This window comes from Melospiza melodia, chromosome 2 (genome assembly GCF_035770615.1).
Source record: "Melospiza melodia melodia isolate bMelMel2 chromosome 2, bMelMel2.pri, whole genome shotgun sequence".
NCBI lineage: Eukaryota > Metazoa > Chordata > Aves > Passeriformes > Passerellidae > Melospiza > Melospiza melodia.
In genome coordinates, this window is record NC_086195.1 from 9284614 (window position 1) to 9307065 (window position 22452).

A 22452-nucleotide genomic window follows, 5' to 3' on the forward strand; every position below is an offset into this window, starting at 1 on the left:
CTTTAATTTTCATTGTGCATATTCTAAAGGAAAATAGTTTTATAACTGGGACTTCTTTAATTACTTTAAATTTTCAGAACAGGGATTTGCTTTTTTAACTTGTTTGTGGGGAAAAAACCAAACTTGTTCTGCATTAAAATCTATGCAATTTCTTGCTGCTTCCTACTCTCCTTATTTCAAGAACAGCTTTGGGGCTGCTCCTTGTTTTTCTCATTTCAGCCTGCAATTCCTTCCAGGGACTTAGAGATTATCTAATCTCAATTTGCCAAACAACAACTTCTGTTCATTGCTCTTGTTTCACCATCTGGCGTGATTGAGAAGTGGACTGAGAAATATTCATCACTATTTTCTCTACTGGCAGATAGTGAAGCACTTAAATTTGTTGCTGGAGAGGATTTGGAATTACCATCCTTAAGTATTTTCAAGAGGTGCCTATGCAAAGGCATAGCTGCTCCCATATGGTGTTTGACGGGCTGCAAGCAGAAAGTTGGACTACAGATCTGCTCCTGACCTCTTGAAGATTCTGTTTTATTGCTATGACCTCCAAGAAATTTACTCCCTTCCCTGTTATCCATATGTGAAAGAGGGGCAGAAGTGGAAAAATTAATTCCAGAGAAGGAGCATGAGACAACATACCAAAGTTGAAATGTAACGGACAGAATTGCAAGGTCAAGCAGTTTTGGCTTCTTCCTTTCTGAGCAGGGACACATAACTTTGGACTCAGCACAGACTGACAAACATTAGATTATTTTGCAATATTAAACACAGTGCTATTAGCTGGGAATACCCACAGACAGTGGTGATAGTTTATGCCAATATTATGCTATAATGTTAAAAAAACCAAATAAAAATAACAATGCTGTGTGTGGAACTTAACAAATCGGATTACTTCCTTGGAAAACCAGCTTTATTACACTTGTTTTCCAAAATTGCTTTTCCATCACCTCTGTGAGCTGCAGAAATTTCCCAACTGGCTTCAGTAAAAATCCAAAATTCATAAGAAAATTAACATCCAGCCTTTAGGACTGCTCTAAATCTGTAGCAAATAAATTATAGAATTTGGAAAACATTTGGTTTTCATATGATGTAATGTAGAAATTATAAACAAAAATTACTTACTGCATATTAGGATTCCTGTGAATGTGAAATTTATACATATTGTTTTCTAGAACTAATCACTTGTTATGTAACAAGTGTTAATTCTGTTCTTATTGAAGATGACCTAAAACCATGAGAAAACATGGAATTGACTTTCAGCTCTAAAATTTTAACCTGATTTTGGAGATGTGACAAACCTGAGAAGCAGCTTAGTGAAATGCTGTCATACAGGAACTTTCCTGAAACTGGGGGATCAGGCACAGCTATGTGGGTGCAGAAAGAACCCAAAGCCAGGTCACAGAGGCAGATCTGTCTGCTTGACTTTGAATCTCCCATCACATTATGCTTTTGCTGCATGCCTCCAGGGTATATATATAGACTCAAAATAATGAGACACAGATTCACCTTGCAGCTTCAAGGAGAGAATTCCCCACCTGAACTGGCTACAATATATGTCTAAATGCAGATAGATCACCTTTATTCAGATTTACTGGTTATATACTGGTTACAGTAGCTGCAGCACACACTGACCTCAAGAATAAACATTCCTTCCTGACTTGGCAGCTAAATCCCACAGAACAAATTAATGGTACTTCACAAACACTAAAAACAGATGATACTCCAATCTCCTGAAGTCACAGAGCTTGCTGGCTGGTGAGGTAAAAGGACACTAAAATTGCAGGGAAAAGCCCCCCAGAGCCTTTCTCCAAAATACTCCTTCACAGGATTCTGCTGCTTTTGGCTCCAGGTTTCTGACGAAACACCACACACCAGATAAAATTAAAGGATAGGCTCACCAAAACTGTCGCAGCAGCTGCTTGCTGGTCCCTGCTAGTTTTGCAATACTGATGAAATTCCTCCTGTTAAACAGCATCTTCTGTCTGCATCAAGGCTTCTCTTAACCCACAAATAAAGTTATGAGAAAGGAAGGTGTAGGAAGCAGAGAGTGAGATGTGCTGCTGTGCAAATGAGGGAAAACCAAGAACCAAGGTCCTTGTTTTGGCTGTCTCAGCCAGCACTGGGCCAGGCTGGGCTGACCCTGAACCTTTTCTTTGGTCAAACCCTGCAGATACAGAGATTTCTCCCAGGGCCCATTGCACCACTTGCAGTTTGTGTTCTTCTGTGTGGGCTCATCATGTCATATCACTAGTGTCAATACTATTTCATAGCTATTTGGGGTTAAATATTTGTACAGGAGCATGTGCTGATGGGAAAAGGCAAAAGAAGACTTGCAGGATCAGCATGAGCAGGGGATGGGGCTGTGGCCATGGGGGCTTTGGCACAACCCAGGCAGAGACTGCTGGCCCTGAGCTGAGCCTAAATGAGGGTTCTGGGTCCTTGGCTGAGGAACTGGGCAGGACATAAAGATTTATTCATACTTTTGGGGCCCTGACAAGAATGAAGTAGTCTGCATTAAAGAAATCTACATTTTCCGGGGGGGTTTTGTTGGGTGGGGTTTTTGTTTTTTTTTTGCTTGTTTTTTTTTTTTTTTTCTTTTTTTTTTGATTTTTCTTTTTTTCTTTTTTCCTTTGGGGTTTTCTTTTTGCTTGTTTGTTTGTTTGTTTGTTTTCTGTTGTTGTTTCTTTTTAAAAATTATTTTTGGAGCAAGTTTTCAATTATGCTGTGGTAGTGTTCAACAGCGTGGGCCCAGAAAGTGTAATACTGCAGCCTGCCTACCTCCTAAGGCTAAACTGCTTGCTGTATAATCTGAAGTAGGTCAGTTGCTAAATACTAAAGTGATTTAATTTAAGTTTCTACCTTCAAATATAATTGTCAGATAAGATTTTATGTCACCTGCACTCTAGGTGGTTTTGAAATATGACCATTACTTTCTCGTTTCTTCCTCCCTGTAAAGAGAGACTCACTAGGGTAAATCAAGGTGATGGCATATCTGTCAGAGAGGGTGATACCTTGAAATTACAATTCAAGGAACTTATAATTAAAACATACAAGAGAGAAGTTTGACTTCTGGGAAAGACAGACAGCTGTGAAAACATCATGCAGGGTGATAGCTCCTGGTGGGATTTGCTCAGGCTGAACCAACCTTGAGATACTTGGGAAATGCAGCAGTTGCCAGGGGAAATGTCAAACAGAAGTAAAATCCTAGAGAAATGAGTAGTGAGGGAAAAAAGGGAAGAAAGAGAAGAAAGGGAAGAAAGGGAAGAAAGAGAAAAATGTCAGGCCATATTTTCCCTCTTGGTTGTCCTCTGGCAAATGACTCCCATGACTTTCAAGCCCAGGCCCTGGGACTGAGCTTGTGCCATTAGTGATGCCCAGGAGAAAAGACAGCAGACAAAGCAAATGTGACCAAGGTGCCCAGGGCTCCAGTGCCACCCTGCAGCCTCCCAGGGAGGGGACACTGCTGATGCCTCTTGGACTGGGTCTGGCTGAGCTGGGCTCATTTTTCCACAGCAGCTCTCTCAGGCTGGGCTCTGCACTGGCAGCTGGAAAGGTGCTGATGCCACCCCAAGAGTTTTGGGGACTGCTGAGCAGCGCTGCCACAGCACCAACGCTGTCCCTACAAATTCTCATCCATCTGTAGGTTGTGAGTGGACAAGGTCTTGGGAGGGAACACAGTTAGGACAGCTGACCCAAATTAACCAAAGGGATATTTTATATAATGTAATGCCAGCTCAGACAGAAAAGCTAAGGAAGGGAGGCAGAAGGGGGAACATTCATTATTTTACAATATGTGTCTTCTGGAGCAAAGGTGAGATGCTTAACTCCTGCTTCCTGGTAATTGGCTGGACATCACTTGCTGATGGGAAGAAGGGAAAAAATTCTTTGTTTTTTTAATTTGCTTTTGTGCATGCAACATTTCATTTTTGCTGTAGGAAACTGCCTTCTCTCAACCTATGCTTCCTGTCTTCTCTCCTCTGTCCAGCTGAGAAGGGGTATAGATGAAGTGTCTTGGTGGGCACCTGGTGTCCAGTGATGGCCAATCTACCACACCCCTGTACAGAGGCTGCCTGACCCCAATTCCCACATGGACCAATTTCATAGGAAGCTCCTGTAAATGAGTGTCACCTAAGAGGAAGGGGACAGCATCCTGTGACAATGCTGTGCCCACGGCTCTATTCAAAGCCTTTCCCCCTGCCTACCATGGCCCATCTTGTGATGCCGTGCCCACAGCCCTCTACCAGACCTTTCCCCCTGCCCAGCACAGCGCATCTGCAATGCCATGCCCAAAGCCCTGTGCCAGGCCCAGCACAGCCCATCCTGCAGCACCGTGCCCACAGCCTTGTGCCTGGCCTTTCCCTATGCCCAGCACAGCCCATACTGCAATGCCGTGCCCACAGCCCTGTACCAATCCCAGCACAGCCCATCCTGCGGTGATGCCGTGCCCTGCCCCAGGCCTTTCCCTATTCCCAGCACAGCCGATCCTTTGGTGATGCCGTACCCAGAGCCTTGAGCCGGGCCTTTCCCTATTCCCACCACAGCCCATCCTGTGGCGATGCCATACCCACAGCCCGGTGCCAGGCCTTTCCCTATTCCCAGCACAGCCCATCCTGTGGCGATGCCATCCCCACAGCCCGGTGCCAGGCCTTTCCCTATTCCCAGCACAGCCGATCCTTTGGTGATGCCGTACCCAGAGCCCTGTGCCGGGCCTTTCCCCGCGCCCAGCACAGCCCATCCTGTGGCGATGCCATACCCACAGCCCGGTGCCAGGCCTTTCTCCGCGCCCGGCACAGCCCATCCTTTGGCGATGCCGTACCCAGAGCCCTGTGCCGGGCCTTTCCCCGCGCCCGCCCTCAGGGCCCGGCCGCGCCCGGTGCCGCCCCCGCCAGCCGCCAGGCGGCGCTGCCCGCTCCCCGGCGCCCCCGGCCCGGCGGGGCTTCCTCCCGGCCGCCATGGCCGCGCCCGCCGCGGGGACAGAGCTGCCCGTGCCCGGTGAGTGCAGCCGCTCCTGGAGGCACCGGGGGGACGGTGCGTCTGCCTGTGCCCGCCCTGCCCGTCTCTTCCCTGCAGGGCTCCCCCGGATCCGGGCCCCGCGCCGGGCTGGTGCCTCACGGTGTCCGGGGAGAAACGCGTCCGCTGCCGGCAGAGCTCGGACGGGGCAGCCCCGCCAGCGGCGGGGCCGGGGGGCAGCGCCGGCATTCGGGGGGACGCGGTTAATTCGGAGCATTAATGGTTGGTTTGTGTCGCGGTTTGGCCCGGGGTAATGTTTAGACGTCGCCTCGTTGCTGGGATAACAAACGCCTCGTGTATATCCTGTGTGATTTAATTTACCGAGTTGGTGGGGTTCCGTTTCCAAAGTTACCGAGTTAATGGGGTTCAGTGGCAGCGCTGAAGCGCAGAATGGGCCAGGCTGGAAGGGACCGCTGCGGGTTGTCTGGTCCCCGCTCCCTGCTCCAGCAGAGCCATCCCACAGCTCATGGCACAGCATTGTGTCCAGATGGTTCTGGGGTATGTCCGGTGAGGGATACTCCTCACCATGCACGGTCACTGCCCAGGAAAGAATTTCTCCCTCTTGTTCAGGTGGAACTTCCCGAGCGTCAGTTTCTGCCCATTGCCTCTTGCCCTATTGCTCAGCACCACCGAACAGAGCCTGGCTGCATCTTCTTGGCACCCCCTGGGCTTAGATAATTATACACATTAGGCGTATATAAATACACATTAAGGTTCCCTGTAAGCCATCTCTTCTCGAGGCTGGACAGGCCCAAATCCCTCAGCCTTTCCTCATAAGAGAGATGCTCCAGTCCCGCAAACGTCTTTATTGCCTCTCCCCATACCCACTTTGTGAGCTCCACGTCTCACTTGTACCGAGGAGCCCAGAACAGGGCACAGCAGTTGTGTCCAGATGTGATATGTTGTGGCTTAGTCAAATGAACGAGATACAAAAGGCATTGGAAAATGTATCAGCTTTTTGTATGCATTGAATAAAGAATATAAAATGTTTTCATGTTAACCCTTCTGAAGGTAAAAGAACCAGAGAGCTCTCTACCTGCTGGAGAGATTGCTAAGAAATTTCAGAAGTGCATGGCTGTCCGGCTGGACATGAAGACTTCAAACAGAGTTTTCAGATGCTGTTTAGCTTGTCTGTAGTTGTAGGTGTGTCTAGGTAAAATAAGGAAAAAGCTCAACTTCTTTTAAAAGGCTTGAGTTTGTCTGCACAAAGCTTTTTGAGCAAGTGAAAATGAAAACCACATCTAGTGAGGTAATAAGTGCAATTTATACGTCTGCCCCATCTGATACATAAAATAACATCTTTGGAAGTAGGGGAAGCTTTTGCAATAAATAATTATTTTAAATGCAAATCAAATATACAGTTTAAGAAAGAACTTTTAGGTTTTGGAGCTGGGGTGCATATTGTTGATGAGATTGTTTTCTTTGAAAGTTAAAGCACTAAGTTGTCTCAATGTCATTTTCAGAAACAGTCTACTGTTATTGTGTGTATTTCCTAATGTGTTACATGCTAACAAAATTTACAAGGAAAAGGTTTGGTTTATTCTTGGTTTTGTTTTTAAAAACATCTCTATTTTATAGCACAGGCTTTGACATTTTAAAATAGGAAGTCTAATTGGGCTTTTATATCTGAGCTGACATTGTCTGCAAGGATTTTGACAAATTATTTAACTTGTAAGTTCGTGTATTTTTCTGTAGAATTGGCATTTTCTGTCAAACCACATGCCGAACCAAAAGCTGAACAAATAGTTAACATTCTGTGTTTTAGCAACTATGTTGTTAACATATTTGAGAGGGGGGAGAATTGAGAAGCCAGGCAAACTACAAAGCCTGAAGAGCTGCTTGGACTTTATTTTGGGGTGATTTTGTTTGGATTTTTTAGTTCATGGTCCTACCACTGAATCACAGAATGGCTGGGCTTGGAAGAAATCTCTGGAGACCATCTGGTCCAACCCCCTTGCTAAGGCAGGTTCAGGCAGAGGAGGTTGCACAGGATCGCCTCCAGACAGGTTTTGAGTATCTCCAGAGCTGGAGACTCCACAGCTTCTCTGGGCAGCGTGCTCCAGTGCTCTGCCACTCACACAGGAAAGTTCCTCCTCCTGTTTGGGTGAAATTAGAGTTTTTCCAACCCATGTTTTGAAGGCTGAGAGAAGGAAGAAGAGAAAGATAAGAAAATAAAATGTGCCACTGAACTGATACAGCATATCTACTTCAAAATATGTGAAGTAAAATTTGCTTTCACTGAAACTGACATCTTTTTCTGTTTCAGAGTCAGGTGCTGTTTTCACATTTGGGAAAAGCAAATTTGCAGAAGATATTCCTAGCAAGTTCTGGTTCAAAAATGACAAGCCTGTGCTTATATCCTGTGGAGATGAACATACAGCTATTATTACAGGTCAGTATTGGAAATGGAGGATATAGAATCAGAATTGTTAAGGTTGGAAGAGACCTTTAAGATTACCAAGTCCAACTATTAATCCAGCACTGCCAAGTTCACCACCAAACCATGTCCCCAAGTGGCACATCTATACATCTATAGATAAACACATCTATACATCTATAAACTCCTCCAGGGATGGGGACTCAGCCACTTCCCTGGGCATCCTCTTCCATGGAGAAATTTTTCCCAATCTTTGGTCTAAACCTTGGTGAAAACCAAGGTTTTCACAGGACTTGCCCAAGAGCTGCCTGGAGGAAGTTTGTAACAACTGAGTGTATGACAGGATTTAAACTAAGTGTAACTTAGTTCAGGCTGAATGTTTCTCATGAATCTGACAAAGTTTAGTATGTTACATGTGTCATGGAAGTAACAGTTACTGCTGAACACCACAAGTTCACTAGAAATGTCCTTGAAACAATAATTGTATCTCTCAAATTAAGCTTGGAATTACTGTTGCCTGTCAGATGAAAATAGCCCTTGAAAGAACAAGTCAATAAAGGATTTCAGAAAATCCTACAAAAATCAGAAATAAATGGAAAAAGCATTCAAAGAAGCTCTGGTGTAATAGAGGGAGCATCATTAATGGTTTTTTCTTTTCTTTGAAATGATGGAAAAAATACTCATTAAAGAATTTGTTCATTTTATTTTACATGGAAGGAACTACTCTTCTGTGGATGAGCATGTGTGATGGTTGTATTGACAATCAACTGCTGACAGATAATAAGACTTTGTTGTTGAAAAAAATATATGTGTCTTTTCAGGACTTTTAAAATTGGAATGTAGTTATTGCTCATCGATTTACAATTGGTTGTTGTGTATTAAATAATTTCCTGAGGCTTTCTTGCAATGTTCACAAGCAACATTGAAGATGCTGAATTTTTAGAAAGAACTATTCCAGGCAAGATAAAAAAGACTGTAGATTTCATGGGCTGCAGAACACCCTGAGGTGAAATTACATGATGAATTTTTCAAGCCTAACTTCACGGCAGATGAATTATACATTAATAGTTTATTTTGAACAAAGCTTGGCACTTCTTCTTGGATTGAACCAATAATATTAAATTACCTGTTGCATTGAATTAATCTGGATGTTACCTGGGGCACTGTGGCGTTTTCCTTTTGCATTTCCTTTTTACATATACTTTTATATGCCCACACCCAGTTTGAAATAACACAGGTATAGTTCTGTGTTTAAACCAGTAAATTTAAATTTAAACCAGTAAATTTAAATGCCTGGGCCAGCACTGTTAACCCCAGTCAGCAACAATCCCCTAATTCCCACATCACTGTAATAGTTACCACTTAGATAAAGCTTTTGAAGATGTCATCTTGCAGAGATTTTCATGCAGCATCATTTCTGTATAATTTCTCCTTCTCTCCATTACTTTAGTATATGCAGCTTTTTTCAAAAGTGTCTCTGTAGCTTGCCCTAGCTGTTGTAGTGGGCAGGTACATCACCAGGGAGGCTTCTAGATGATCAGATCTTTATTTCCTCAAAGCTTTTGCCCTCAAGGAACTGTAGAAGCATGAGAAAAAGACATTTTTGATAGCAAAAGGTTTTCTGGGTCATTGTAAAGTAAAGGCAAAAGTGAAAGTAAAGTGTGGATCAACAACAAGCAAAGGTAGAGAAACTGCAAGAGTCATACACAAAAAGTGAAGAAGGAAGGAAAAGGCTCTTCTCCCTCATTTGTTCTTCACACCAGTGCATGCCCATGTGCACCTCACATTTCTGCAGTTAGATGGAATTGGATGATACAGTCCTTGGGAATGACCCTGAGCTGCAGTAACAGCTGGAATAAATGGTCCAGAAGCTCATGCTGATAATGAGTTTACTGAGAAGGGTGCAGACCTTGTGGGAGACCAGGATCTTCTTCAGCTGAACCTGACCTGGAAGAGATAAAATGCAAACATCACCAAGGAAGGAAAGTATCTCCAGCAGGTGTGTGTTAATGCATGCTTCATTTTACCTTCAGTCTTTAGTTGCAGGTCACAAAATTTCCCCCCTCCTTTTTTCCCCACACCTTGAAAGAGGGAGTGAGAGGTAAATTTTTAGGGGACAGTAGGAATATGAGGTAGGTTAAAATTGAGAAATACACCAAATTTACAGTTAACATGGCTCAACAATCCTAAATAAAACAATCATCCCCAAACTGATACAAATCATTCCTTAATGCTGGACTTGGGCAGGAGAGATGGCTACAGCTAGCATCAAATCTTGACTGAATACTAATGAAGAAAATGTACAAGAACTGATATTTAGCATTCAAACAAAATATTCAGAACCTTTCAAATACTTCTTTTATCTAATCCAGCATCAATATTCCCATATGACTTTTATAAAGACAAGTGTAAAATAAATACAAAACATTCCATCCTTTGCATTTCTAGGTCAGGAGTTAAGAGTCCAAAATTTTATTTACCTGCTGTAGCTGCATGTTGGAATTGAAGGCACCAGTGATAGTTACTTGCAGACTTTGAGTTGGCTTGCTGAGCTAGTTGAAATGTTTTCTTCTTCAGGAAGGAAGTTTAGGATTGAAATTTGTGTTTCTTTATTCTTTTGCATATCATTGGCATAAGCTTGATTAAAATGTCCAAGCAGGAATTTTTTTAAGCAGTGGTCTTCCTTAGGTCTTTAATGCAGTGATGAGCAATATATATTCCACCATCACTTGTAACATGTTTCGTAATGGTTCTTGCCTCATTTCTGTATTTTTTTGGCCCAAGAATACTGATACTGCATCTTCTATAACTGCAGGCTTTGGAAAGCAATTAATTCATCCTCATGGGAGCTGGTGTGAAGAAGTATGAATATGCCTACTTTTAAGACCTCATACCAATACCTGTGTATTAAATTTTATTTCCTACAAAACCCTCAAACTTAACAGCTATCTTATTGTTTATTTGCCTTGATTAGAGTATCCTAGGCAGCTTAACCACATTTGATCAGAGACTGATCCTGTTCTCAAGGGGGAAAGTGCTGATGAATGAAGACACCTTTTCTGAACTGAGTGCCCTGGAGAGAACTGAAGCCCCCAACACAAGAAAGCAGAAGGAAATAAAGAAGTATCAGTTGCAAAAGTGGGAGTGAAAGATGCATATGGAACCACAAGATAGTATACTCATAATTTCAGGTTTTGTAAGGCATTAAGCATTCAACAGAGATCTTGGAAACCCTCCAGGTGTTTTGTCACCAGTTTTTCTCTATTCTTTCTGCTTACCAGTAGGTCATCAGAACGTGGCACAATACCTTTTGCATCAGCTGCAAGGGGAAGATGAGAAAGATTAGTACACATTTGTGTTGATGTATGTGAGAAAGCAATGTTCTGTGCTGGTTTTGCTTGTGTGATGCCAAATGTCCTAAGCATGACTGTGCTTGTTGCTCAATAAAGTTTCTGAAAATATTATGACTTGTCTAAAGAAACTGATGCCACTCTTATTTTCCTGGGATTTATTTGACTTCTATATGAGTTTTAAATCAACTGTTAACGTAATTTATTCACTAAATAGCTCAAATAAAAATAATTTTAAAAATAATCGTGGTTCCTTGGCATTTGCTACTCTGTACAAAATACTACCTTTTATGTTTTATTCAGATACAGTTTCTCAGAAGGATCTTATAGTAAATATTCAAGGCCTGTACATTGCCTCCCCATCTTATTTCTCTCCCACACTCATATAATTTAAAAAGAAAAAGGGCAATATGTAAAACATACTTTTCAACATAGGTGATTAGAGTACTTGGCTGCCTGCTATGACAAAGCACTTGGGATTCCAGCTGATACTTCCCAGCTGCCCAATGATTGCCTTTAAAAGCACTTCATGAACCAAGTGCACATGACTGATGGGGTTGCCAGGAATCACAGTTGTGATAGCAACTGTTCATGAGAAATGAGGGGGGAGACAATCTCTTACTGAAGTGTCCCACAAAACCTCTGTTGCTACACATGGAAGTGTCTTGTGGCTTCCCTGGTAGCCCTGAATTGCTGCTGGTGAAACATCTGCTGCTGTACCTGCCAGGGAACACATGCCTGGGAGAAATACTTCAGTTTTGCATCAGGATAAAGGTGGTGGAAGTGTGTTTTCATCACCAAAACAGTCTGAGTAGGCCTTTTCATTGTATCCTATTGTTTCCCTCCTGCCTAGTGTCACAGTCTTACTCTCTCTTGTGCCAGCCATTCCACCTGGCAGGTGGCCACAGTCTGGATGGTGGCACCAAAGTAGAAGCAAAGAAACCAAGAGCAATCTGAGTTTACAAAATTTTGAAATTTGATTCTTGCCTATTTGTCTGCTGTTGGATTCAGTGCATCTGTGTGATGGCTGGGATATGTCAGTATGCAGTTATGAAAATTGTGCCTTTTGCATGCAAAATTATGTTGGATTTCTCGGCCAGTTTAGACTGAATCATGTCTGTTCTGAAACTTGATTTGTTGTACAGACTGGAAAACATTGCTTCATTACAAGCATTTGTTTAGGTTCCTCTGTAGTGCCTATTAATTCTCATTCTCTTTCTAAATTAACTGCTTCCCAGATTTCTTATTTTCTGTTATACTCCTAGGAAACCTGAAATTACAAAAGGCTGTCAGTCAGTTGTAAAAGAATGTGGAAAAATTCCTCTCATCTATTAAGCTCCTTGACTTACAAAGCAATGCCTGAGAATTTAAAGACTGATATAAAACCCAGCAGATTATAGGATGAAAAGCATGACCTTGTTTGAATTTTGCATGGATAAAAGAGAATGTGCTTAAATTGAATTAGGGCAGCTTGGCATCATACTCCCACAAAAGTACTGCTGTCTTAGGAAAGCAGTTGGAAAGTGTAAAGCAAGGATACAAGGAAGCCATACCAATATAGGATAGATGTCATTTGCTGATAAAAATCCTTTCTGTTTAAGGTGTGTTTGCTGTCAGGGACAGCTCTGCATGTGTTTGACATGATTGCATTATCAAAATTAGGATGGAGATATAAATCCTGTTAGTAGAACACTGTGAGCATGAATTTGACCTCTGTCTTTCCTCCCTTCCAGCTTTCTTGGAAAGACATAATATTGACACATAGTCCCACGTGCCAAGAATTGTAAAATCTAACAATCAGGATTTTAGATACTAGTTACAGATAAGCACTGGTGTGGTTTTTTTCTTTTTAACTATGTGGTTATATTTAGGAAAATGAATGGATATTTTTATTAGAATAGGATTTTTGGTAATGTTTAAAACATTGCAATATCATGTTTCAAAGTTTCTGTAAATCACAATCAGAACCTTCACTGGGAACAGCCATATTATTTTGGCATTATTATATGGAATTGCAGTTGTGGATTGTGGTTGTGGTAATTGTAGATTATGAGGGTGACGAGCTCTATGACCAAATTTCTGTCTAGGATAACAACATTATGATGGAGTCTAATGCACAAAGCTCTGCACACCTTCAGAAGTAAAAAACTCCTTTTATTTGCTGTGAAAGGGTGGGAGTTTGGGGAGAGGATGTTGTTTTGTTGTGAGTTTTTTTGATAAATCAGTTTCTGTTGTTTTGCAAAGATTTCTGTTGGAACAAGGGTTTTATTTCCGGTTCCGGGGAACTTTACAGCTTTACAAGGTGGGATAATTTAAAAAAATGAAATCAATTGAGTTCATTTTAAGGTATTGTCAGTAGTCAGTTTTGGCTAATTTTCATCCCAGATGACAAAATTCTCATCTGTTCATATACCATCCTCAGAAAAAAACACTGATTGTTCAGAATTGTAGCAGTTTGTTTGCAATGGTCAAACATGCAAGTCCAATGACACATCATAGGAACTTCTGAAAGGTGATTCTAGCATTGTCCCTGTTGAACATTTGTAACCTAATGTCTGCATTTAGGTTTACAAAACTCTCTGTGTGGTGGCTTTATAGATTCTGTCTTTATATGCAAAATAACAAATTAATAGAGTTTGTGAAAATTTATCAGAAACTACATTTGATAGAAATGCATATTTGTAAATAATTTTAAGACATTTAGCAATAAAAGAAATATCCCACCCTAAACAATCAAAGAAGTCAAATATTACAAATCTGTACTTGTATTTATCAAATAGCTGCATTATTCATTCATGTCTTTGGAGTAAAAGATGAGAGTGCTCAATTAGATGTGTTGTTATTTTATAAGGTATTATATATTATTTTATAGATACTGGGGTTTCTGGACTGCAGGGTCTGCCCAAAAGTACATCTTGTTTTCTGAAGAGCACTTCATCTGTGCTGTAACTAAAGATGAGGATGTTTCTTCTTCTGGCTGGGGATTTCTTACTTAAACAATGCAATTACTATTTTTGAACTGTAAAATCACAAAGATATTAATTATTGTTTACACTTATGTACTGAATTGCCTAAACTTAAACCTTACATTAGAAAGGAAGTAATAAGTTCATTGTGAATGAATGACCATCTTGGCTGGAATGAGGTGTTCAAACCCCTGTCTGTGATTTTTTTCAGGGAAAGGCAAACTCTACATGTTCGGCAGTAACGACTGGGGCCAGCTAGGACTGGGATCAAAGACCACTGTCAGCAAACCAACCTGTGTTAAAGGTTTGTGGGCTTTTTCTTTTTTTTTTTTTTTTTGTCTTTTTGAAAAAAAAAACCCTTGTGAAAAGGTACTTCATAGGATGCAATTCCAAAATAACTGATTCTTTCTTATGTTTCATCACATGTGCACATTAGTGCACAAGATCAGAAATGTAGCTCTAAAGGATCCCTTATTTATTTTCCATTACTTCAGATTCTGAGTCCTTTTGCATCTGAGGATTACTTCAGATACATAGAATCCTGTAATTTTTGAGGGCTCTGACTTTATGTAGTACTTGCCTATTCTCTCAAACCACATCTTCATTTTTTACTGCAGACCATAATCAGATGCTTGGTCTCTGCATGGTCGATGTGTTTGAAGGCATAGTTCCAGCAGCATTGTGTAACCTCTGTGTCACTATTTTCTTAGCAACTTTGTAAATTAAAAAAATCTATCAGAAACTTTTCACAAGTACTGCTACATTTTTAACAAGTATGAGAAATGCCCCAGGGGACATAAATGTTAATACATTTTTATGAGGCAGTAAAATAAATTCCTGTATTCTTTCACGTGTTGGAAAATATGTTTTCATTGCACTGTGATCTTTTTGATCTTTCCTAGCTGTTTTTATCTTGTCAAACAAAGCTGAGTCAATACTTTTCCTTATCCCTTTACTTATGTCAAGTCAGATCTATCCCATTAGCACATTTCTTTTCACTATTAAATGTTTATCTTCACTCTTTCTGCCAGCGGATCGATCTGTTAGCTTATTGTTAAAAACAAATTATCCTGCTTGTTCAAACTCTGTTCTTCCTGATTTAGTTTATTCTACTGTCCTTTATTTGCTCCTGCCTCCATCTCTCTTCAGATTGAGAATGCAGCTACTATCAGGTACACATCTTCTGTCAGCCATGTGAGAGATTGATTCCTACCTTGGCTTAAATAGATTTGCTTTCAAGTTTTGGGTTTGCTGTTGAATTGCAATGGAGAATAAAAGATGAAGAGAAGATGACTGCAATTCAAACCAGACCTGGCATCCATTGAAAAAAGTCACAAGAGGGGTGTCTTTTTTCTCTTGGCAGTAGACAGCAGCAGGAAGTCCTGGAGCTTTTCACACTAGCCTTTGGTCATCACTTGGCTTTGGGAATGGGATTGCAAAGATACTTTTAATTTTCTGCTTGGAGCCAAATGTTTATGTCTGCATGTTTCTGAAAAAAAAAGTATTTCTGGGACTTGGTTAGAGATTAATGACATTGGTTATGAAAAATCACCAGCAACACTGTAAATATAACATGTTTCATAATATACAATTGGTTAGCTTAAGTAGGAAGAAGTTTAGGGAGCACAGGCCTCTGAAGAGCTGATTAAGACCATCTCTGAAGTTGAAGAGTGTTGTAGGAAGAAACCACCATAGAAAATGTTATGGTTCCACCCTGATGGTAGTGGTAGGTGTTGGATAGAAGCAGGAACCTGAATTTGGACCAAATAAGTTTGTGTCTGTGTGACAGACCAGGGGCAGTTCATGCTTAAGTTGATAGATTTGTTTGGTGACTTGGTAGAAGGCACCTTAATCTGGATGTTAAAGAGCTGATGAAAGCTGATCTGGAAGGGCTGAAAAAGGGTTTGTGAAAGGGATGATTGTTGTTGGCTTTGTTATGGACTAGTGCAATGGAAAAGCAATTAAATATTTATTATGTAAAAATAATCCTGGTTTAGAGCATTGTATAGGGGACATGGACATGACTGAGGAAAGATAATTTGTTGACAATAAACAGTAACTGGAGCAAGGATGGAAAATCCAGGGAGACATTTTTCCTCTCTATTTCTGAAATGGAGGACACTTTTCATAGGAGAAGAGGAGCCCCTGTATTTTTCTCTCTTTCCCACCAAAATAACTCCTGACTCCCCTCACATCCATTCCCAGTCTTTCAAAGTGACCAGACTGCAGAGTAGTACATGCTATGGGAGTCTCATCAGTGCTAACTCAGCTGAAATGGAGACAGAGTGACACAGGCAAAAAATGCAGGCACTGGGCCAGGTAGGGCTGCCCTTGGCAGTTGAGATCAGGGATCAGGAAGCGATCAGAGCACAGCAGAAAAGGGATGGGAGCACAACAAAGGGAGGTAGGAATGGTGACACAAAGGAACAGGATGGTTTCAAAGATTTACAATACTGGGAAAAGTCTAAGGGGGTCGTAACAATAACACTGTTAATGAAAACTGAAGACAGCTTAAATCATTAATTTCATCCTGCGACTTAATATTTTCTTTGAGGCATATCCCATGAATGGCAAATTCCAGGGACTGTGGCACTGGGGTGAAGTAATCATCATCAAGTTAACTTGAGTGTTTTAAGTTTTTAAGGTTTGACCTATTTTCTTATCTCGGGGGAATACTGATTTGATAAATCATGTGCTAGATTCAAATGTGCAATGTATTTTGTAATAATTCTGTTTGTAAAAATGTGAAAAGAAGAAATCAGAGCTCCCTCTAGAGCATAGAACATGTTGTTGTTGAACCAGCTATCAGTTTGTTTATAACATCCCCTCCTCTTTGGTTTTAATTCTTAGCTTTAAAACCAGAAAAACCAAAACTTGCTGTTTGTGGAAGAAACCACACCTTAGTTTACACAGGTATGTAACCTCTATTTCATACATATTCAAGATGCATTTCTTCCTTTGCTGTCATGCAAAATTAATTAGGAACCTCAGAAGTGTTGAAGAAGGGAAAAAAGGGTCTTCTAAAACTCAGGGGTTTGACATCCAGTTCTTAGAATTCCGAATTTTTTAGAATTTTTAAATTTATTCTGAGCAAATGCATTTATAAACTAATGTTAGATAGTAATTTCCTACTAAAAGACATATGGAAAAATTTCTTGCTGGCATTTTAGGTGTGGTTAACAATTATTAATATGTCCTTTAAGCCCTGTAAAGATATATTGTTAATTTTATATACATCTGTACTCAAATTTACCTTTGATAAATAATCTTTATTAGTGTCAAGTTATATATTTGAATAAATATAGTAGAACTGAGTGTTTTCAAGTCTTCAAATTTTCCTGCATTTTTGGTTACACAACATAGTCTGCTATTTCAGTGACAAGTTGCTTTATTAAGCTATAAATAAATAAACTGTAAATATGAACTTAAAAAAATGTGTAGAGACACAATATACAGAGAATTTATGAAGGTTCTTGTCATGCTTCTATAATTTATGTAATGGAATAGCCATCTCTGTGGTTGCAATCCTTTAGCTTTCAGTAATGTTGTAAAGAGGATTGTTTGATTATTAGGAGGTTTATATACATGGAGACCCTGAACAATGTAAGTAAGATTGTTTGAATAAAATAGAACATATTAATAACAATTGAGAATGCAAGTCTGCACAAGGTAAATATTAGTCACCTTTGGTGTACACCCTGGCTAGGTAATTTGTGGCCATTATATGTCAGTTTATTTATCACATTTCTGTCTGGGTTTCTGTCAATAATAGGATGTTTCTGTTTCTTCATAGATGAGCACTTTAGATGTGAAACATACTAAAATTAAAAGTATAAATCTCAAAGTTCTCTAAAGTTGAAGATATCTGTCATCAGTGTTAAATTCAAGATTCTAGAAAAACCACCTGGTTAATTTAATTGGAAGTTATTTAAATATTAAAATAAGTAAAATGTTTCTAATAAAAAAACTGAGTAGAAATATATTTCATTCATAATACTCAAAATGATCAAGTTATTAATTTGTTTAATTTACTTACTAATACAGCTTCAGTTTTTCTTGTATGTGACATCCTGCACCCTTTTCCTCCCACTTCATCTCAAAATATACATTGTTTGTGGAAGGAGCTGCTTCTGGTTGCCAGGGCTACTGGTAGTTCATTTTCTCAGAGCTCTTGCAGAACTTCCAATCACATTTATTTTTACATCAGTCTCCAGAATAGTGGGAAATGCAGCAAGGTCTTTAGGAAGTTCTGCTCCAAGTGTGAGCAGGAAAACCTTGCTAGCTGCAACAGAAACTGCTAATTTCAGCTAGAGGGTGTTTCTGGACAATAGACACTAATGTTTTTGTGATGTTTTTTCCATTGAAAATTAAATCACTTGTTCTGCTTTCTTCTTTCTCTGTGTTACCTGTGCTTTTCTGTATGCAGAAAAAGGAAATGTCTATGCTGCTGGAGGTAACAGTGAAGGCCAGTTGGGGTTAGGTGACACAGAGGAAAGGACCACATTCCATTTAATTAGATTTTTCACCAACCAGCACAAGATCAAGCAACTATCAGCTGGGTCATACACCTCAGCAGCAGTAACTGGTGAGAACAAATGCTAATAAAATCTATTTATGTGTGTCCAACCTGGTTCCAGGAAGACATTTTGTCCAGTATTCTGTCTGTATATGTGGGTCCATTTTCTGTCCTCACTGTCTTCTTTCCTTGGTAGCCACAACCATTTTTTGTCAGTCAATTTCCTATTTCAACAGTCTGGTAAGGGGTGTATGTCTCAATAACTTCTTAGAGTTTTTGTGAAAGTTTAGTAGAAATACTTACAGAGGAGGAGTGGTATGAATACCCTCAAAATGGAAAAAAAATCTTCAGTTTATTTCCAGGGAAAGCAGCTGCAAAACATGAATCCTATGAAGACTAAGTATCTTTAATTCCATCTGTTACTGCAGCTATTGCAGTCCATTGGTTCAGGCTGCACTGCTGTGTCATTCCTTACTAATTCTGGGAGAGGCTGAGCCTCTCACCTGTTTCTCAGGTGGCAGAATTATACCAATTTTACATCACAACATGCTGAAATCCACACAGTTACAATACTTCCAGTCACTGGATGGGTGGTCCTTTATTACCCTATAATGCAATTTTTCATGTCTTGCTGTAAAGCAGTTTTTTCTGTACCTGTTCAAGGTAAGTTATTGAGGCTGTAATTTCAGAACTTGAGAGAGATGCTAGCCTGCTTGTTTGGTTTTGGGGTTTTTTTATGCCAATTGCTGATATTCTCCTGAGTTTTTTTGATTTTTGGGACAATTTTGAATTATTTTAACTCCTAACACTACCTCAGTAGTACTGTAGGTGGTACTTTTTATTCACAACTTATTTACCACCAATAAGAAATACACATACATACATAGAGAAGACTTTATAAGATTTTATATCTTCTAGAAGAATCTACAGACTTTTCATGTTGTTCACTGCCTTTTTTTTTTTGTTTTTTTTTTTTCTTTTACTATTGCCATTGGTCTTTGTTTCAATAGAAGCTGGTCTTAATAAACCTGGAACATCTACTGTTGTAGTTTAAGGAGAGGAGAATGAAGCTGGTCAATATAACTACCTGTGAGGAGAACTGAAAGATAAAGCATGAATAATTGGGATGCCTACCAAAGTCAGAACAGAAAATAAGTTTGGAAGACTGAGAAAGGGGTGACTTACACCTAGGAATGAGATGATACCTTAAATTCACTGTAATATTTACATACTGACCTCTGGCAACTGAATTGTCTCACTCAGTGTTCCTCTATCTGAAGGAATGTTTTTTTACACAGTATTTTTTCTGTTGGTCTTTATGGTCTAATGTTGGTTATGTGTAAGTGTTCTGGGTCACTTTTGAAAAGCTTAGGAAAAACCCTCTTATTTCCAATTCCTTTTCGCATTGAGCCAAATTATCATTTATATCCTTGAGATCATGGCATTCACTAGTATCATATAGAGAGTTTCTGAAGTACTTTTCAATAAATAGATTAACTTTTATTAGTTTTTGTTTTAAATCTATTAACTATCTGTGTCTTCATTGTAGAGGATGGGCAGCTCTTTGTGTGGGGTGATAATTCAGAGGGGCAGATTGGCCTGGCCAGTGAAGCCTCTGTCAGTGTCCCCTGCAAAGTGGATATTGGAAAACCTGTTTCCTTTGTATCCTGTGGATATTATCATTCTGCCTTGATTTCAGGTAAGAGAATGGGAATAGAGGTTAGTGGAGACAAGGCAATAGCTTTCAAATATTGCTTTGAAACTTGATATAGTTGTTAAAACTCTATAGTTGTTAAAAACTGCCACGTGACAGAAAGCCTCCTATGTAGAGAAAAAACTTGCAGTTCATTTTCTGCATTTACACATTGTTGTGTGAAAGAATATTAGAAATAATGAAGTATCTTATTACAGTTTGTTTTTATAAAGGTTATTGCATATATTGTGGATTAAAACCATGGTTTCAAAAATCCAACTTTTTTGAGTTTTTTCTTGTTTTGGTGCTCAAATAATAAACTTTATCTTCTCTAGAAATACCAATATTGAACTGAGATGCTATTTTATGAGGAAAAATTAATCTTGTTAGAAGTAAAAGGTTGTTGTCCAAGTTTGTTTATTGGTCTTAAATGTAAGTTTTGAAATAATTTAAACTGGCAGTATGTGATAGAGGAGAAGCAATGCTGCAGTGAGCTGTTGCCTGATCTCCAAACCAAACCAAACCAAACCAAACCAAACCAAACCAAACCAAACCAAACCAAACCAAACCAAACCAAACCACCTCCCTATTGCTTTCCACCTCTCTCTTCCCAGCTCTCCATTGGTTTCCAAAGTGAAGATTCCACTCACCTTTTAATAATGCCAGTATGGATGAATGATCAGCCAGTATTGATGGCATTATGTATGAGCAGCTATGAATTCCTCTCAGCCATATAGATTTACATTATTAAACTTTACTGTTTGGTCCCCTTAGAGTAATTAAAGATTTCAAAGGATCGATAGTTTTGATTGTAAAGCTTTTAATGGGTACCCAGGAGCTATTCCATCAGATACCTTTCCCAGATTACTTGATAAATGTTACTTTTCCACATACAATATCTTTATTGCTCTCTGAGAACATGCTGTTAACAGAATGAGAGCTTGCTACAGTGCACAAATATTAATTAGGTGTTAGGCTGGTAGTGTGCAACTTTTTATTACAAATTCTTTATTACAGTAAATGAATTAAGTGTCTGGGACTGATCAGGACCTCAGCACCTGTTAGAAAAAACACAGCTTCCTGGACTCAGAATAAATGGGGGAAAAAAAGATGCTTGCCTTCAAGGATGTAGTAGTAATGTGTGCATCTCTGCCTTTGAGCCAAGGGCTGAAGGTCCAGGAGTGCAGCAGGGTGTCACAAAAGTTCTTATTAGTAGAAGGGTTGAGGACAAACATCTGAGATTAAAGAGAGAACAGTGTGTGCCAAGTGCCCTAAGGAAGTGGAAACTTTTGGTGGAAGGGGATAAAAAAAAAGGCTTAGAGATGTACCTGGCTAAGAAAAATGGAGCTTCTTAAAATATTGATAGGAAGAATGAACAGGTTATCACCTGTAAAAATGAGGAGTTGGTGAACCTATTACTACTTAAGCAGGCCTGAGTATGAGGTCGAAAATCTTAATTTTTAGCCTTAATATCTACAAGTCCTGCATGAATTCAGTCTATGTCACTGAAGCTACTGACACACACATGGTCTTGTTCGTGGTGAAAGCATAAATTTTTTTAGTACTTTCCTTGGTCCCCTTGCCATCAGTTTTATTTGACTGATACTTCAGCTGCCATAAAAATTTAATATTGGGCATCCAAGTACTTTTGCAGAATCGATTTTCTGTTGCACTGCTGTCAGTGTGTATCTACACAGTGTTTAAAAATTAGCTTTATGCATTTTTTCTGAGTATACCATAGTCACAGGATGTTTTACCTACCAGTTATTACAATACTGTAGAATTACCACATTTTGATTTTTAAACATGAAATAATACACTCTCTTTAATAGTGTAACATACTTGCAGGATTTCAAACTTGGTAGATGCTGTCAGACTGAACTGATAAACATGGCACCATATGGCTCCCTTTCTTAATATGTTTATGTTTGACATAAGGTGTGTGCTGGCTGAAAAACTTGTTGGGAACACAGACATATCTGGGTTAAAACTAAAAGGTGGCTCATGAGGACACTAGGAAACATAGTGTGGACACAGAGTGCCCTCTCCAGGGCAGGATGTTCATTAATAAGAGTGTATTGAATAAAAAGTGGTAAAGCATAGATGCCAGGTTTTTTTTTCCTTTTAAAATGAAGTTCTTATTTTTTTTGACATTGCTGCGTTTTAGATTTTTTTTTAGTAGACTTTTAACTTTAAGGTGGTTAACTGCTATAAAGACAAGAGCAATGCCTCTTATAGTTCCAAAAAGTGATGTCACCCTTCTTCATTCTGCTTTTAGAAGGCTTTCTTTGCAGACAATTAAATGCTGAACATGTGTCACCTGTGTTCTGCCATGTACACGTGGACTCCACTGATGCCAAAGTGGTTGTAGAATAGAAGAACAGAATAAATCCTGAATATTTTAAACAAAAATAACCACCTTCTGGAATTTAGACTATGAACATGCACAGGCAATGGCTAACTCAATTCCATATGCAAATTAGGAAGTAGTCTGATTAATCAGTTCATATTTGAAAGATGATTGTTTGCTCCCTTTACCTCTC

General features: G+C 39.6%; 2 protein-coding genes across 5 annotated transcripts in view; one reads left to right on the plus strand and one right to left on the minus strand.

The window, feature by feature from the left end:
- The window catches only part of OTC (ornithine transcarbamylase), a 35420-nt gene extending 30563 nt beyond the window's left edge, over window positions 1-4857 (minus strand). The window contains exon 1 of the mRNA XM_063182001.1: window positions 4751-4857. The gene's annotated coding sequence lies outside the window, so the exon portion shown is untranslated. The remainder of the gene's footprint in view (window positions 1-4750) is intronic.
- Window positions 4858-4932: 75 nt separating this feature from the next.
- Window positions 4933-22452, plus strand: part of RPGR (retinitis pigmentosa GTPase regulator) — a 37720-nt gene continuing 20200 nt past the window's right edge. Inside the window, exons 1-6 of one of the 4 annotated variants that reach the window (XM_063182008.1) lie at window positions 4933-4989; window positions 7274-7399; window positions 13912-14004; window positions 16551-16613; window positions 18127-18285; window positions 19766-19915. In XM_063182008.1, coding sequence (XP_063038078.1) covers window positions 4950-4989; window positions 7274-7399; window positions 13912-14004; window positions 16551-16613; window positions 18127-18285; window positions 19766-19915 — 631 coding nt within the window. In that variant the 5' untranslated portion in view covers window positions 4933-4949. Of the gene's footprint in view, window positions 4990-7272; window positions 7400-8101; window positions 9384-13911; window positions 14005-16550; window positions 16614-18126; window positions 18286-19765; window positions 19916-22452 lie in introns of those variants that run through there. The other 3 variants (XM_063182015.1, XM_063182024.1, XM_063182028.1) reach the window with 3 other exon arrangements.